This window comes from Lampetra planeri, chromosome 75, assembly GCF_965212315.1.
Source record: "Lampetra planeri chromosome 75, kcLamPlan1.2.h2, whole genome shotgun sequence".
NCBI lineage: Eukaryota > Metazoa > Chordata > Hyperoartia > Petromyzontiformes > Petromyzontidae > Lampetra > Lampetra planeri.
The window spans coordinates 1325416-1342689 of NC_136180.1; the positions used below are offsets into that span (position 1 = coordinate 1325416).

A 17274-nucleotide genomic window follows, 5' to 3' on the forward strand; every position below is an offset into this window, starting at 1 on the left:
TGCTTGCTTAGGACCGTGCAAATCTTTCGCTCGTTTTTTAACCCACTTCCCGTGATCCAATCGAGCTGACATTTTCCACACAGACTCGTTGTGCCAGACAATTAATGTTCGTGAAAAAAAATTCCCAAAATTTTACACTTTTTAGGCAAAAAAAAATATTTTACATATATTCAAATAGAACTCATTCATCGCTTTGGCTGAACGTCACAGTATAAGAGCCCAGAGCGTAACCCCTCCACAGGCCGTGGCGGAGTAGCGCAGTTGGTAGCGCCCTCGCTTCCCATGCCAAAGGTCGCGGGATCGATCCCCGCGTCCTCCACAGGCGAATATCTTTTTAAATCCTTTATATTAAGTTCGCTGCCACGCATATAAAGGATTTATAGTGAAAAACTTTGTTTTTACGGGTTATACTTATGTAATAAATGGACTCGACCACAGTATCTGGTCTGGTGTCCTTTATTCGGGTTCGTTCTTCTCTTCCCACACGGCTGTCTCACTCTCAGACCCTCCGCTCGGCGCCGACGCTGCTGCCGCACCCGTCGCCGCCAATAGCCTCTTTGCTGGTCTCCTCGTGTCACTCCCGTAGCCTCTAGCAGCCTTGCTGCTGTTCCCCCACACGCAGCCCCTCCGGCTGCTGTCGCTCCCGTAGCCCTCTTGCTCTGCAGCCCCAGGCTGGCTGCTGTAGCCCCTAGCAGCCTCGCTGCTGTCTCTCATACGCAGCCTCTCCGGCTGCACTCGCTGCTCCCAGCTTTCGCCCTCCGTGGCCTCACCCTCGTCCAGTCTCCATTCTTTCCTTGCCCGACTGCCCCGATCTCTTCCTGTCTCACCGCTATACTATCTCCCTCTCACGTGACCCTGACTCCTCCCCCACATGACGTCACATCCGCCAAGCCCTTTACGCCCGCATTACACTTATTTCCCCTTACATAGAGCGCTGCGGCAGGTGCTTCTGCGACCCATTATCCGTCCGTACTCATTAATTTATTACTCATCCTTGTTAATCTGGAAGGACGTCCAGCTGGCGAATACACACCCTGCTAGTGTGTATTCGGTCTGGGGCCGGGGGAGGTCGTGGTTCTGCGATCCCCTGACCTCATGGTCTGCTCTGGTCGTTTAATACTCCACCCCAGCCCCTCCCGATGTCGTGCGTGACTCATTGCAACTGGGCCGGTGAACTTTTTTGCGCCCATACAATTTTAAGCCAACTCAGGGGCAACGCAATGTGACCTGACCTGCGAGGGTCGGCCAATCTCCTAGCATCAGGAAACCGTGGGACTTTCCTCCTCGGGACCCTTCGGATTAAAACCCGTTGTGCCAGACAATTCCCTCCAGAACACAACCTGTGTGCACTGTGTGGGGGCCAGGGGGGAGTCACGGCGCTTGCAGAGTTGCTTCAAGGTCGTGGCACCACAGTGACACTAACACATTCCTGCGGAGGGAGCTGGTAGGAACGTTGGGTTGCTCGTTCAATGGCCAGGGTCAACGGCGGCGTGGTGTATTCCGCAAATATGGCCGACTAAGGGCGGGCACTAGCCGGCGTGAGTAAGTTAGACATAGAGTTTTATAAGGGCACCACGGGGTGACCAGCCCCTCCCCACCCAGATCCACCCCTCCCACCCCCCACCCAACCCCACCCTCCCCACCCAGCCCCTCCCCACCCTCCCCACCCAGCCCCTCCCCACCCTCCCCTCTCCACCCAGCCCCACCCCTCCCATTTTGGATTCACAACGGACGGACGGACAGACAGTAACCAGGAGGTTCCTACCAGTATAAGTGATGCATCCATGCATAAGGTGATAATAGTGATTGATATCACAAGGGAATCAACACCTGTGATAGTGGCGGAATGGTCATCGCTTCTCTCACCAGGGCGTGTAATCCGCATCAGGCCACAAAAAATACATCCGTTTCCCTGATGGCATCTCAACACAGCCCTGGTCCGTAATTATCTTAATGTGTAGCCGACTTAAATAATCAATACCCAGCACGCATGGTACTGCTGGGGAGGAGGAGACCAATACAGGGCCCAAAAAACACATTTCCCCGATGTGGATTTCCGTTTTAACAAACCATTAGCCTAAGAACCAAAGAGTAATTCCTGCAGTCACGAAAGCTCCAAATTAAGTTTAAACCATTAGCCGCCACGAATTTATTGTAAACCGGTTCAAACCGACGTTTACAAGTGGATAACATATCAAAGACTAGTACAGAAATGATAGTTACTGATGCTCCCGTGTCCACCAACACCTTAATGGGATTTCCCTCTTTCATTCCGATGTTCACGTGGCTGCTGCTGCCACCCGTCTCGCCAGCTCTTTACATTTTGTCTTTGATGCTGGCCAAATTTGCCCTGCTGTATCGCTGTGATCGAGTGGTGTGCCAGTGATAATGGCGATGAGGGTTTTGATGAGGTGTATGTGTGGTCCTGCCGAGTGTCTGGGGTGTCGCGACTCGCCTGGGGTTTTTCCTTGGATGTCCCGCGATGTTGCCCGGAGTTGGCTTGGTTATCTCGGGTCGACATTCATCTCGGCATCCTCTCGTGATGTGGCCCAGCGTCCTGCAGTGGTAGCAGTGGATCACCGTGCGGTCCCGGACTCCTCCGCGGTTTTTTTATGGTCGCTGCTGTTGTAGTTCGTGCCTTGAGTTGTTGAATCCCCGGGTGACCGCTGCCATCTCCTCCAAGGTCGCCTGAAGATCACCCTCTGTGCTGGGCTCGGCGGCGGTCACCGTTGTCGCTGCTCGACTACATTGGAGGCTTATTCTTTCCCCAACACTTTTCTGCAAAGTCACGACGATTTGTGTCCGTAGACGACATCTACCTCGCAACTCAAGTCTGTAAATTTGACAGCCTTGAAGATACCTTGAACAGTCAGCTGGCCATGGTAGTAGATTAGTGGAGCAATTGGAGACTTCAGCCAAGCAAGGAGCAAGACAGTTTGCAGTGCAGTTCACCTACAAAACGTTGGAGACAACTACAAGCTCAAATTGCACCTGAATGTCCGGTTGCTACTGCAAAATGCAGAGCCTGCCTTCCTGGGAGTGACATTGGAGAGGAGTCTGACATTCCGTCAACACCTGCTTAAGGCATTTAGCAAGTTGCGCTCATGGAACTATTTTTCGCTGCAATTTGTGCTCTGTACCGGGATGTGTTGAGCTATAATAAAAAACAATAACCATATTTACATATAAGAGCTAAAAATTAAGACTCGTAAAATAAAAACGCAGTATAAAAAATATAATATCGTATTGGAAGATACATTAAAAGTTAAAAAGGCGTTTAACTTCCCCTACTTGTGTCCCTCTCCCTTTATACGATAAGAAGAAAAAACTAAAGGTAAAATGACTTTTAAAACTATGAAGTTTTGTCCACAAAAATGTCTCATTAGATGCGGTGGAGTGCACGCCACAGTCCTCTCCGCATCAGTAAAAACTCCTCGTTCTCCACTACTCTCATATTTTCTATCAATGTGCCTCAGACCCACGAATAGTCTTGATATTATTACGTATAACTTTTATCCATGTCTTAGTTTGATCTCAGATGCTTGGTGCTTCACTCCACGCATCAAATTATTGAGCTATGGAAATGAAATCTCCTTTGCAGACAGAATCCTGCTTGTATACAAGATTTCAGTTCATCCAACTTTCATAATTTTAAGGGATTTATTTTCTATTTTACTACGCACCCAGATAGATGGCGCTCAAGCGCTCCTTTTAAATTCCAATCATATCCTCGCGGGGATCAGTTGGTTCTTGTGTTTTTTTTAAATAATAGCTGTTGATACCGAAACAAACGACATGGGAATCATTGGCAAGATTTTAGTTATTTTTTTAAAAGTTGTTATACTTCTTCTAAACAGCATTTTTTTGTTAACTCGTGCGTTTTGATACGTATGTGTATTTGTTTTTTTAATGATGAGTTGTCTGCATTCTCTGGTTGTCTGGATGCAAAGTGGGCAATCTCTTTGCCGAATCCTGGCCAGTTGGATCAACACTTAAGACATGCCGTGAAATGAGCTCCGTTGCTTGACTGAGATGGGCATTGTCAGGATGAGTGCCAATTTCTGAACCAGGTAGCTGGTTCAGGTTTTGATCTTGTTGACAAGGTCCCGCTCTTTTAGCAGGCGTGGTCGCCTTTTAAGTGATTCGTTATTGCGAGTTCACACTAATTCTGCTACAGACCCATAATAAAATTGTTTAATGCTCAGTTTTTAAATTGACACCTCCAAACCCACTCGTGATATCTTATTCATCATCAACCTAAGTGAAATATGTACTTCATAACTTCATGATTTTTTTGTTATCATTCCTTTGCCCTTCATTTAATCTTGTTAAAATGTTAGTTACCTCAACATTCACGTTCATTCCAGAATGTGTCCATTGGCCAAGGCATTTATGGGGGAGTTTGGTGCCGATTCTCTTCCTTCCTGCTCGTCTGTGGTTCCTATTATTTCCTCCGAGTCGTTCTCTTTCTCGTTGCAAATGAGTAAAAATGTTCGATTCCTTGCAAATAGAAGTTATTATCATGCAGCCAGTGGCTCGTGACATTTCCACTAGGTGGTGCTGTTGTCAGTGACCTCTGAAAATATGGTGCTCTAATTAAGCAAAACCTCGTGATGTTATTGACTTTCCCGTGGAAGTGATATAACGGTCTAATCTACCAACGGTAGGCATTTATAAACATTACGAAACAAAACAACAAAGCACTCAAATGCTGTCCAATTATTCTCAAGTCCACACCACAAAACCCTTTTGACGCTGCCAAAAGCCTAAAGAACAATTAAAGATCAGCTGACACGACTCAACAAACCCTTTCAAATTCAATATTTAGGAGTGACTCCACAGGGTTCGTTGCTAATTCTTCGTTAACTGCACCTGCTGACATCGTCATTGTTGCTGTTTCCTCCTAGAGCGTGGAGGCTATGAGCTGCTGCTCTATTTGCATTAGAACCTCGCGTTGTGACGACGTAATTACAGCCATGGCCGCCTTTTTAACCGTTCTGAATGGGTCTCAAACGGCGTGGCAAAAATGCGAAGCTAATCGCAATGAATGAAGGAAAATATCTCACTTTGACACCTTCACAGCCGCCCAAGACCTCCACAAGGAACAAATCAGACTGTGTTGCGGCGGTTTCTAATATTAACAACTTAAAATGTCACCTTCATTAGGCAATTCACGTTGAAATAATCATATTTTTCTTGTTTTAAACACATCAAAACAATTTATTTAAAAAATGTATAATTTTTCGAAAAATAATTTCTCATCTCCAGCTGCTTGGTAAGGTGGCGCCCCAACGCCCCGAGTGGAGGAACTGCGCCTGCATGCAACTCAGTGGGAAAATCTCGTAGAGTTCCACAACTCCCCTTTCCCACACACGACGGGGTGGGTGACCAGCATCACGTCCGGTCTCCCCAGTGGCGATGTTTACCCATTTGAGGCCGAGTCGACATAGAAGAGTCCCAGGACCGATTCAGATAACCGTCACTGTGTTGGCAGTGAACGGGAATCAAACTCAGGTTGCAGGGTTTGTAGCACAGCGTGCTAACCTCGACAATGCCACTCCCCTAATATTATTACTCTCCACCTACTAATCACTCTCCCCTGTTTTGCAATGCTCTTAGAGAGGGCCTACTGAGACTGTTACAACACGTGATGGATGCTGTGACCAGAACTATGCCTGGACACCTTGGTTTCATTGGAGCTGATGTTTTCACACCATACCAGGTACTAAGTTATGACTAAATACCACCCGACAGGAGGCCCAGGGTAAGTTATAGTATCACTTGCCACTGACGTTGGCTGTGGCAGCGAATCAAACTTGAATCGCACTGTACAAACCACTGCGCTACCGCTCTCCTACACATAGACACACTGTCGCACATATGAGACGTACATGTTTATTGTCATAGTACTCAAGTTTATTCATATAAGATATATGTCAAAGTACAGTGTGATTGAACAGACAACTCCAGAATCACAATTACCAAAGTTACATAGACCTACAACAACCCAAAGATGAAATACACCACTGTACTCCAAGATAAATTCAATCATTAGCAACATGATGAACACATATCAGAAGCGAGTTATCACTAATTCAAATTAAATCATACATCTAAACACTACGTTAAATCATCAAAAAGCATTACAATTCAAGCAAACTAGTCAAGACAGTCGAGTGATTATACAAAATTGCAATTCACCACGCTTACATAATGTGCGTAATCACCGCAGGACTAACCTCATAAGTTATTGTCATTTGAGGTCCAGCACTGACAAAAACGAATCGGGTTACCGTGATGTAATGTTTCACGATTGCAATGCAAGACACGGTTTTTCAGATTTGCGGATAACAATCACAATCTCGCATTTAGATTGTTTTCAATCGAAGTGGCAACATATTCTCACTCAAACGAGAGCAGGGTGATAATTTTATCCAATCATTGCTTCATATCTATTTTACAGCCTTAAGCCAGCAGTTTAAACTCTACATTCCCATGGTCGGGTCCTTGACTGGTACCACAAGTCCTCCTTTTAAAATATGTAATCATGTTTAAGACAATGCAGTTTGTATTAAGACTGCGTCTAAAGGCAATCACATCTCAAGACGCTGTACAACACAATGGTGCATGTGCGTCATGAGGAGAACGGAAGGTGTGAGTATTTACTCGCCATTTCCACTCTGCAGGATAAATCACACAAAGATAATTGTGTCATCTGACTAAACAAAAAGGATCCATAATATGTGAGATGGTAACCTTAAGATTTTGACACGAACAAGTTACACATCACAAATGTTTACAATAGCATGTTTTCAGAATAGCTAAAATACGTAATGCACTACAGGAAAGTTATTTTCACAGTGCAGGTTTGTGTGTTTAAACTTCACATCTTTTAAAACTACGCTTATATAGTTTGAACATATCTCAGACAATGAGCAGGTTCAGCCGGGATAGCGCTTAAATTATAATCAACCACGATGTATGACATACGTGGCTGTATTGTGATCAGCAGAGGGCAATCCGTTCACGTAACATATCCAACCAACTAAGAAATTTACGCTATTTCCTGAAGCAAAGGATGCTGTTTATGACAAATCTAAATGGCTATGAAATACGAGAAGTCCGAGCTACTCAGTGAAATTACCAAGCACTTTCTTCCAAATTGGCAGAAATGTAAGTGGTTTACTTTACAAGCACGAAGCAGCCCAAGATCTTAAGTCCCATTCCGATGTTGACTAAACTCAGTATTCATCAACGTCATCCCGACCCACTAACTGAAAATATCTATGAAAAAGTATTGGCCAAATGGTGCCAACCAATGATGTATAATTCAGTCTTGCGCCAATGTTAATTACGATATAAATCAGAGAACACACAAAAGCTACACCATTCCCAAATAATAGTGAAATATAAATAAAGGATACGTTTGTTTAATAATAAAGATCTAATGGGCTACTGTAAATAAAACGCATTTATAGCACGAAGAAGGCGAATGACAAACTGACGTCGCATTGAGCAATTGTTCCCATTTAGTAACTTGCCAATTGTGTTGAAACTTTCTTCCGTAAGTCTGCAATCGCTTGATTCTTTGTAATTTTTGTCCAGCCCTCTGGAATGGTGCCACGGCCTGTAAATTGCACTTTGTAAAGCCTCTCTAGGTCCGACTTAAATCTGCAGACAAACCATTTCCAATATGGTTGCACGGTTAAGTCTGGCGTGATGTTCCAACTTGCATATTTTGGCCCTGCTGTACGATAATCCTTATATGGTATTTCATTGTCTTCTGAAAGCACTAACCACCAGTCACTTGCAACTAAACTAGTACAAATATCAGTGGAAAAAGTATCTGTTTTACACCATTTCCCCCCTGTCACTGCCTCTGGCCGATGAATCGGAATGTGGTGGTTTTCGTCATGACCGGGTATTGTGTTTGTGCAGATGGCTTTACAGAATGGGCACTGCACCCAGCACCCACTCATCTGTTCACGTAGCATGTCTTGAGGTTTGTTCCTTACGTCTTCTAAATCCCTTATGGATGCTGTAGAATATTGTTTTTTCAACTGCGCCACCATGGTTTCCAATGTTGTGGTTAGTTCATATCTAAAGCAGGGAATGTCATGTATATCTTTGTAGTCAGCTCTAATCAAACTGTGCCTTGGGAAATGGATGTTGTCACCAAGCTGTTTACAAAATTCATCCAGCCACGATGATCCATCGCCTTTGTTTGACTGGACGGCTGTGATTGCATTCGTAATTGCAGTGAAAACTTTTCGCGTGTAAAACTCAAGACAGGACTCAAATATTTCTCGAATTTTAATATTTTCCTTCGCCGAGCAATATTCTTCAATACCTTCTGTAATGTACTTTTCAAAATATTGTTTTGGTTTCTGAATGTATTCCTTAAATTCCACGAATTGTTCCTTCTCTGCTAAATGTATCAAAATGTAGTTTTCTAAATTTGATCGATTTCCATTAAATGCCAGACAATCGGACTTCATTTTGTCTACAATGTCAAGGCTGGCTTTGTCACAGACTGCCTGGTGCATGGCTGTTTTAAGTTTTCTAGACAAAACTTCAGCAAAGATGGTAATGTTTGCGTCTCCTTTACATCGAATCTTAAAGCTGTTGAAGTACTCTTCTTTCTTGCTGCTAAAATATATTAGAGGATCGTTTGCCCTCTGGAAATCATAATCTATTTTCTGAAACCTCACTTCAGCATTTGCCAATATGTGTATTGCTAAATCTAGCCTATACATATTTGTGACCTTCAGTCTTGCATGTTGCTTGGAACTTGAATCTATAGCTGCCAGCATAGCTTTTATTACGTTATGTAGATCGGTTTGATTGTAACCAAGCTTCCGTTTCTCAAGAGATTTAATAACCTCGCCGGCTACATAGCTTGCATCCTCTGTAATGTTTTTGACGATGTCAGTCTCCTGTAAATTAGTGGAAGAGAAAAATGGATTAACCTGATTCCAGACACCTTTTCGTTTAACCACAATATGTTCTCCATGACAAAATAAAAAAGATTTATTTTCAGACATTTTTATCAATTTTGTGGATAATTTGTCTTCACTTTTAAAATGTGCAAAAAGCGTATTTTCTGCTTGCATTCTAAAATCTATTTTTCCAGGTGGGGTAACGCTTTTTTTCACTTCATTTGTCCATTCTTCCCACATTGTCTCGAATTTATTTTCCAATTGTATATCTTTCACTCCAGAGGTTTTCAGTTTCGAAGCCAAATACTTGCTCTTTTTGAAAAGCTGATCCTCAAAGCTTGATCTATATTCATCCAGACAGTTCCATACACTCTTTTGATTCCTCAAAACAGTAATTTTTTTGTAATTATCAGTCACAAGCTCGTCCTTAATTGTTTCAAATTTCATGATGAAGTTAGTTTTCCATTGACTCAACAATTCAGCAGCATGTAGTCGATTAAAATATGTTTCAATGTCTTTCCTGATTTCGTTGTATTTTGGAGAAAGGGTTTGCTCAATGTTTGACCTAGTCCAACTAGACAATACGTCTGTCCTGTTATTAATAATATTATACAGCTTATTCTCCTCTTGAATAAGATGACTCCTAAGGCTCCAAGTCCATTTCCCATACATGTCTTCAAGTTTGTTGTAAGCTGCAATCTCATGGGTGTTATTGAAGCTAAACACAAAGTCTTCTGAAAGCAATGCATTCCACAAATCTTGGATACGATTTTTCAATTCTGATATTTTTAAAACATTACTTTTTGTCTTGATGATGCTGTCTTTAAGTTTTTTTACATGTTGGAAGTAGCTTGGATGTGACAGAGCCATTGGAGGATCGTCTTCCCAAAAGTGAGAAAAGAAATGGATCTGAGAGTTCACATCGAACCCAATCACATCGTCAAATGATACAGCGTTGCACTGCTCCTGTTCTGCAGCTGTGCGAGTCATCTCATCTAACATATTCTGGAAGAGTCTCCTTCCATCCATGACATTTTCTTTTACAGTCACATCCCCGACGTCTTGATGGACAAACACACAGCTTGGTGACAACTTCACCTGCTTCATTTTCAGAAACGCCTGCACAGCGATCTGTATAATGTTGCGCATCTCAGAGGGATTCTCTCCAAAAGTATTGATCACGGTCATGTTTGCAAGGCCGATCACAAATGTAGCCAGTTCATCGTCAAGAGTGGGTGTCGCATTTGATAGCTCTGGGGCACAGAGCCCTTCTGTGTCGACTATCAACAAAAAGTCATATCCCAGCTCTTTGCTGAACTCTTCCTCCACCTTCACCAACTGCATGTGGACCCCTCGGGTGCATCTCCCAGCACCCACAGGGAACTGGAGACCAAACATGGCATTCAATAGCATGGACTTGCCACTGCTCTGTATGCCCAGTATGGAGAGGACAAATATTTTTTTGTTCCCAATTTTTTCAATAACTTCGTCCAAAACTGAGCAAATCCAAGTGAGGGGGACATGTGAGGCATCACCATCCATGAGTTCAAGAGGGAACCCAGAGAGCATCAAATCTGCTGCGATGCCTGGCAAAGCAGCTGAGGGTTTGTCAGCTGTGTGCAGTGTCTGTGACGCTTCATAGATCTGCCCAACTTCCCTGAAAAGGTGATGAATTCCAAAAGAGGATGCCTCACGTTTTTTTGATATTCGTTCCAGCTCTGCTTGTTGTATAGGCAGTAACCTACTGCCAATAACTGTTCTCCTGGACTCAATTATTCCTTTCAGAGCCTGGTGATACTCCTGATGAAGTTGTGATATGCTACCTGCAGACAGGTTATCTAAATAGATTTGTAGCCAATGCAGTGAGTATTGTTTTACTGAGTCTGCATGATGCCCCATATTATCAATGAACGATCTCATTAATGTATTGAGAGGAGATGCTTTGTGAAGCTGGGCTTCCCGTATTGATTGTTTTTCCATTGCAATGTTGTCCCTATATTCCTCCACGCTTTGGTCCCCCTCTACTCTCAAGCGAGCGAATTCTTTGTCTTTCTTGCACCACTCGTGCCACAATTTACCTTGAAGAGGCAGAAAAGTCTCCTTCATGGAAGACAATGGCTTGTCCTTCAGAAGACTCAATAAGACGTCTGCCATTGACTTTCCTTGTTTACATTGTTCATCATCTTCATCAACACTGAAGCCGCGCTGTCTAGCAATGTCTGAGCAACCATCCATTTTAACCGTTTGTGTTGAATTGGCCAACATATATTTGAGGGTTGACTTCAATTCATTCATTAGTTCAGCCTCATTCTTGTTCTTGACAGCAATTTTTACTTTTGTTTTACAATGTCCACAAGAGATTTGTTCTTTGTCAGCCCAAAGGCAAAGTAAAGGCTTTGGAGAATTTAGACAATCTACCAAAATGCCTTTAGCTTCATCATTGTTATCACAATCTGACATTAATATCACGTTGACAGTGGATATCTCGAGGAGAAATTGCACCTGCTTTTTGTGCTCTCTCGCATCTCCGTGGAGGTTGGTGAATGCTATGCAGTCATTAAATACGTCATCATCCCTCCCACCTGGACAGTACCAGGCGATCTCTGTGACTCCTTCCATTAGTAGACCATTTTTGCTGCTTCCCCTGCAGTGTCTATGAAAGAAAACTTCATTCTTTTGCTTTCCAAGCAGAGAGTTCAGCATCTGAGATTTCGATGTGAGTGATTCACCAAACCTAATGAATGACACTAGAGGAGTGTCAGCGTCTACAATCGCACAGAGGTTAGTTTGCTGTGTCTCAGTAGATGCAGCACGGGATTTCCAGCTCTTTTTAATCTGTCGGAATGCCCAAATAGGGAATTCTATTTCTGAGTTACAAGGATTTGGAACTAAAAGCGGCAGTGCAAACTGGCAAAATGAGAGTTTGGTGTAAATGTACTGCCTCACAAAATTGTCTCCACAATGAAAAATTGTCATTTGCAAATCCATTGGGTGAACATGGGTTCGAGTGTCTGTCATAGACCAATCTTGACTACTCACAATATGATCATGGTTAAAAAACTTTTCATAATTAGAGTTTTCATTCTGCATGGTTTCATTGTTTTCATTTTCACCCGGCACACTAACATACCGTGCTTCGTAGTCAAACATCATCAGTTTCTGCAAATAATGAAGAACAAGCTCTTCCTCAATGCTTGGGGCTTCTTTAAGTATTGCTGACTTAATAACACACATATCCTTTGTGTGCATTTTCTTCGGGTAGTATTCTTGAAGCCCCAGTATTTTACGCAGATTCATAAACGTTTTCATCCCCTCTGTTTTACTCTCAACCTTCGATGTCTGCGAAGGAGCCAATGTGAAAGTCAGTGTTCCAGCAACAAGAGATTTCAAAGTTTCCTCGAGCCGGTTCCAGTCAATGGGGCTTACACCATGGACCAGCACCACGTTTGATACTTCGGTGCAGATGGTTGCATCCAAATAGGATTTCATAAACGTTAAATGTTCCTCTTTTTCCAGGGGGGTCCGTGAATTAGACTGTGCTCCTGTAGTCAAACCGTTCAAGAGGACGTACGCCTGAGCCTTGAGAGCACTTTGAGATTTGAGAGCTGAGTACTTGATGTATGCCGTGTCCACTTGGTGCTGAAGGCAGTCAACGTCTTCATAGTCGAGGAGGCGATGGAACGATCTCTCCTTTGCACTGAATCCTGAAGCAGCAGCAGCTGAAATGAACAGGAGCTCCTCCTCAACCCGCTTCATTTCTCGGAGGCACTGGCACAGGGAATTGAGGGAAAATGTGACGTCATTGGTCCCTTTCACCTTTGCTTCATTCAGCGCAGTTTCAGAATAAGTCGATGCATCCGTCGCTTCTTTCAATCGTTTCTTTGTTTCTGTAAATGTCTTAGCAAGGGCCTTTAGCTCAACATCAAGAACTCTGACGGTATCAGACCCATAAACCCACTGCGTTATCGAGGAGCGCTGGGGGAAGTTCTCCACTGCATAGATGTTGGGTTCCAATAGGTACCGCATTTTTATTTTAATCCATTCGGTTTCATCACAAGAGTGCCTATATGCCGATACAATCCGCGTCAGGAATTCCTGAAGGGCTGGGTGTGAGAGACACGTGTCAATCCAGCTCCTGTTAGTTTTTGTGCATTCGTAGAACTTCTGTTTAAGATCCGACAGCATTTCCAGATGATCGTCATTGTCAGATTGCTCCCATTGCTTCGCATCTTCCATTATCGATTGCGCTTTGAAATTTATGTCAGCCAATTTATCCTCTGGATAATTACGTACTTTTTTTATTGTTAAAATAGTGTAAGCTCTTTGAAGATCACTGGCCAACTTCAGGACATCTTTAAAATCGCATTTATGATTGGACAGGACGATTTCCCATACTGGTATAAACCTGATTCCTCGGTCTATGAGAGACCATGTCCTATTGTTGACAACAATAGCAGATTCCCACTGAGGGAGATTACGTACATCAGGATTACCCCCTGTTGTGGTTACAGTCATCTGTATCATATCGGTGAGCACCGGGCTGTAATGTCCAGAATCACTTGGAGCTGGCTCAGTTGTTATTGTAGCACCTGTATCAGTCGTTGTACTACTGCCGCAGTCAGCACCAATGTTTGGTACGAATAACTCAGACAAGAGCAGTTTTATTTCATCTTGCTGATGTAAACTGAAACCTTTAGCTGATGCGTTCCTCCAAAAAATTCCTCCAAATTGGAGAGGACCCTCGTTTGCGTGAGAGCCAAAATTGTGGAAGAATTTGCAGCTCATGTTGGATAACACTTTGCTTTTAAAATCTTCCTTTGTATTTTCCAACGTATTCTCAATCATTTGTAGCTCCTTCAGGGCTGCTTCAGATAGCCTGAGTTGTGCCATATGAAGATTACCTGAGGCTAAGGGCAGGTACATAAACTCTGTCCTGGAAAGATAGGAATGATCAGTCTGAGTATTTTGTATTTCCTTAAGATTAATTGATTTGACTTGCATTAAGACTGGTTTTCTACTCAAGCTCGAGACACATCCTTTCTCCGAGAAAGTGCTGCTGAAGCCCAAGACTTCTATTGTCTTCCTGAACATGGATTCATCCTTGAAAGAAATAAACTCGTGTTGTTTTGTCTCTGACTTGCCGACCAGACCCACGAGCTGGAATGTTTGTGGGATCATCAAGAGTTTTCCTCTCTTTTCTAATGTATCCTCTAAATTTCCACTCATGTAAACCCCCTCTAGAGCAAGACCCCCTGATGCGTTTTGTAAAATCTCTGTATCTGGCCCACAATGTGTTGAAACAGATGTACATATTGCTTGGGCAGGCTCATTAATTCTCTCAGACACGACAAAAGGCAACAGATTATCATTTTGTATATGTGGAGTCAAGCTTATTGCCTTTTTAGCACTAACAACATCATCAGCAGCAGCAGCAATTCCAAGCATTTTATAAAATGCCCGCTTTTCCCACTCTTTACGGAAATGTGAATCCAGTTCTCTGCTGTCCTGTTGGTCGAGGTGAAGCAGGGCCTGTGCATTAGAAATGAGCAGAACCTCACGCAGTTTCTGTTTCCAGTAAACTGTGTCAAGACCCACATCTCTGAGCTTTTGTGAAAGTTCATCATCAGCCTGGCTTATGCATTCGTCTTCTTCCTCTCCAGACATTGCCTAGGGAAAGGCACGTTATTACAATTATATTTTTTTACAACAAAAAACCTAAATTTTACAAAAAAATAAGAAACGTCAGAGAAGTGCGTTCTAAAAACACAAATGATAAGTGCATGCACACCATGGCAAGGGTACATAGCCGCTGTACCTCTCGTTGCCCAGGAAACAGATAAATAACATTGTGAGCACAATGAGGCATCGTTCAGCCTTCCACATGTACATTTGTGGTGCCACAGCCGCGGAGCAACTCCACCAACGCCGCCATCCACACACACGCATGCACACCCCCACTAAACACACACATACACCCACATAGGGTCTCGATGGGGGGGGGCGGGGTGCCTGGCACCACGAGTTTTCATCGGAAGGGCCCCTTGCAGGGATGTCCCCGGTTTCCCATTGCCAGGAGTTTGGCCGACCCCCGCCCCCCCAGGCCGGAATACATGGCGCCCCCCCCTAAAATAATTTTTAAAAAGTCGTAGGGGCGCATAGAGCTTTACAGGCTCGCCGCGATGAAGCATACACAACACGGGAGGTGGGGCTTCGAAGGCAAACACTCTATGGGAAGTGCAAACAGTGGGTGGGGGGACAATCCATGAGGGCCCTAGGAGGAGGATTAAATAGAGAGACACAGGAAATTACCGGTGAATCAGAGACGAGGAACGCAGATACGGGGACATTGGAAAGGTGGGGGAAAGGGCGGGGAGGATGACAAGAGCGTTAAAAACTCGGCAGTTAAAGCGCTCGATTGGCTGCCGATGTCACCCGGGGATTAACGGGCTCTGAGAGGATAAGAGAGGAGGGAGAGAGCAAATTTAGATCAGAGTTCTCCTGCGACCCGTGGTGAATCCCAGCCGCCCTCGACGTCCGCGTGACGCCTGCTGGGTGTAGCTGCGAACCATCGCCCAGGCAGAGTCTTCACTGTCCAGCGTCCGCCCCAACTCCCACTATGTCCGTGTGACGCCGTGAGTGTGTCTGCGAGGTGAGTGATCGTTCAGTTGGTCGATTCTGCCCAGTTCACCCGTTAGACCTAGCCCAAGATAGTCGCACATCGCGAAGGGTGGGAAATAAGAGGCTAAGCGCTACCCGTGGGGTGTTCGCTGGGGGCCATGAACAGGTATTCACTATTCGCGCCGGGAATAAAACCTTAGTACAAATTGATGGTTGACGCGTTGTGCGTTAAGAGCGGTGGAACAGCGATTGGCCCACTGCCGTGCGCATATCTAACCTATATAATTAATTTTTTGTCCGTCCGTCCGTCCGCGTACGCTCCCTACCGGGGGATTTAGCTCTCGGACCGTGGGGTTCGGCGAGATTAAATTTTGCAGGTGGGCACGCCCCCGGCCACGCGGTAAACTTAGGCATTTCCGATTTTTCGTCTCTAAACTTTAAATCCGACCGATTATCGATTTAGTGCGATTTATCTTTAGTTATTTATTTAACGCTTTATTTATTTATTTACTCTTGCCGGCCGGCGCGGACCACGGCGGTTGCCCCTGGCAACGGGTAGAGACGCATTCGCTGCGGGGTGGACGCCATTTTGAATTACCATTAAAAATATGCGCACGCATTAACACGCGATTCTGAGGTAAATTCATCAAAGTTTCACGTCCTCTTCACTCCCCCCCCCACCCCAATGTGTGCAATTACTATTATAGGGTCGGTAGATAATAAAATTATAGCGATTAGACAGTATTATTGTAGCGGGGGGGGGGGGGGGGGGGGTTATGGCCCCAGTACCCAGCCTCAGCTGGGTAGGCAATCTAGGCAAGGCCGGAGGCTCTGCACGGTACTAGGCCTCGACACCCCACCCGTGTCAAGCGACGACTTTGTGGTATAAACTCGATATACCCGGCGTTGCCCGGGGGGAAAATACATTTAAAATCTTCTGAAAACTTTAAAACATTACATACCAATGAAAATAAAACTGTGTAATTACCTTTAAACCCGTCGCGCCAAGAATCGATTCTCTGAATCGCACAAAGGAATCGAAGGTTGTAGATTCCTTTAGATTCGGACGATTCCCGTTTACTATAAGTTGGTTAAAGTCGATATAAACTGCTACGAACGGGAAATATCCGGCGTTGACCGGGGCAAAAATGTTATTAAAAACTCCTGAAAACATTAAAACATAACATTCCAATGAAAATAAAACTCTGTCATTCAAAATGTAAACCCCCAACATGCCAGGGATCGATTATTTGAATCGCACAAATGACTAATCGAAGGTTGTAGATTACTTTACGAATGGGAAATATCCGGCGTTGACTGGGGCAAAAATATAATGGTGAGGGTCTGATTGGTGAGGATGAGTAGTGAGGGTGAGTGGTGAGGGTGAGTGGTGAGGGTGAGTGGCGGTTGTGAGTGGCGATTGTGAGTGGTGATTAGTGAGTGGTGAGGGGAGGTTGAGTGGTGAGGGTGAGCGGTGAGGGTGAGTGTTGAGGGTGAGTGTTGAGGGTGAGTGTTGAGGGTGAGTGGTGAGTGGTGATTGGTGAGGGTGTGATTGGTGAGGATGAGTGGTGAGGGAGAGTGGTGAGGGAGAGTGGTGAGGGTGAGTGTTGAGGGTGAGTGGTGAGTGGTGATTGGTGAGGGTGTGATTGGTGAGGATGAGTGGTGAGGGAGAGTGGTGAGGGAGAGTGGTGAGGGTGAATGGTGAGTGGTGAGTGGT

General features: G+C 44.4%; 1 protein-coding gene across 1 annotated transcript in view; it reads right to left on the reverse strand.

The window, feature by feature from the left end:
• Positions 1-8988: 8988 nt before the first annotated feature.
• The window catches only part of LOC144737903 (interferon-induced very large GTPase 1-like), a 32254-nt gene continuing 23968 nt past the window's right edge, over positions 8989-17274 (reverse strand). The window contains 2 exon segments of the mRNA XM_078620787.1: positions 8989-9151; positions 9153-14606. Of these exon segments, the coding sequence (XP_078476913.1) occupies positions 9122-9151; positions 9153-14603 (5481 nt within the window). The 5' untranslated portion in view covers positions 14604-14606 and the 3' untranslated portion in view covers positions 8989-9121.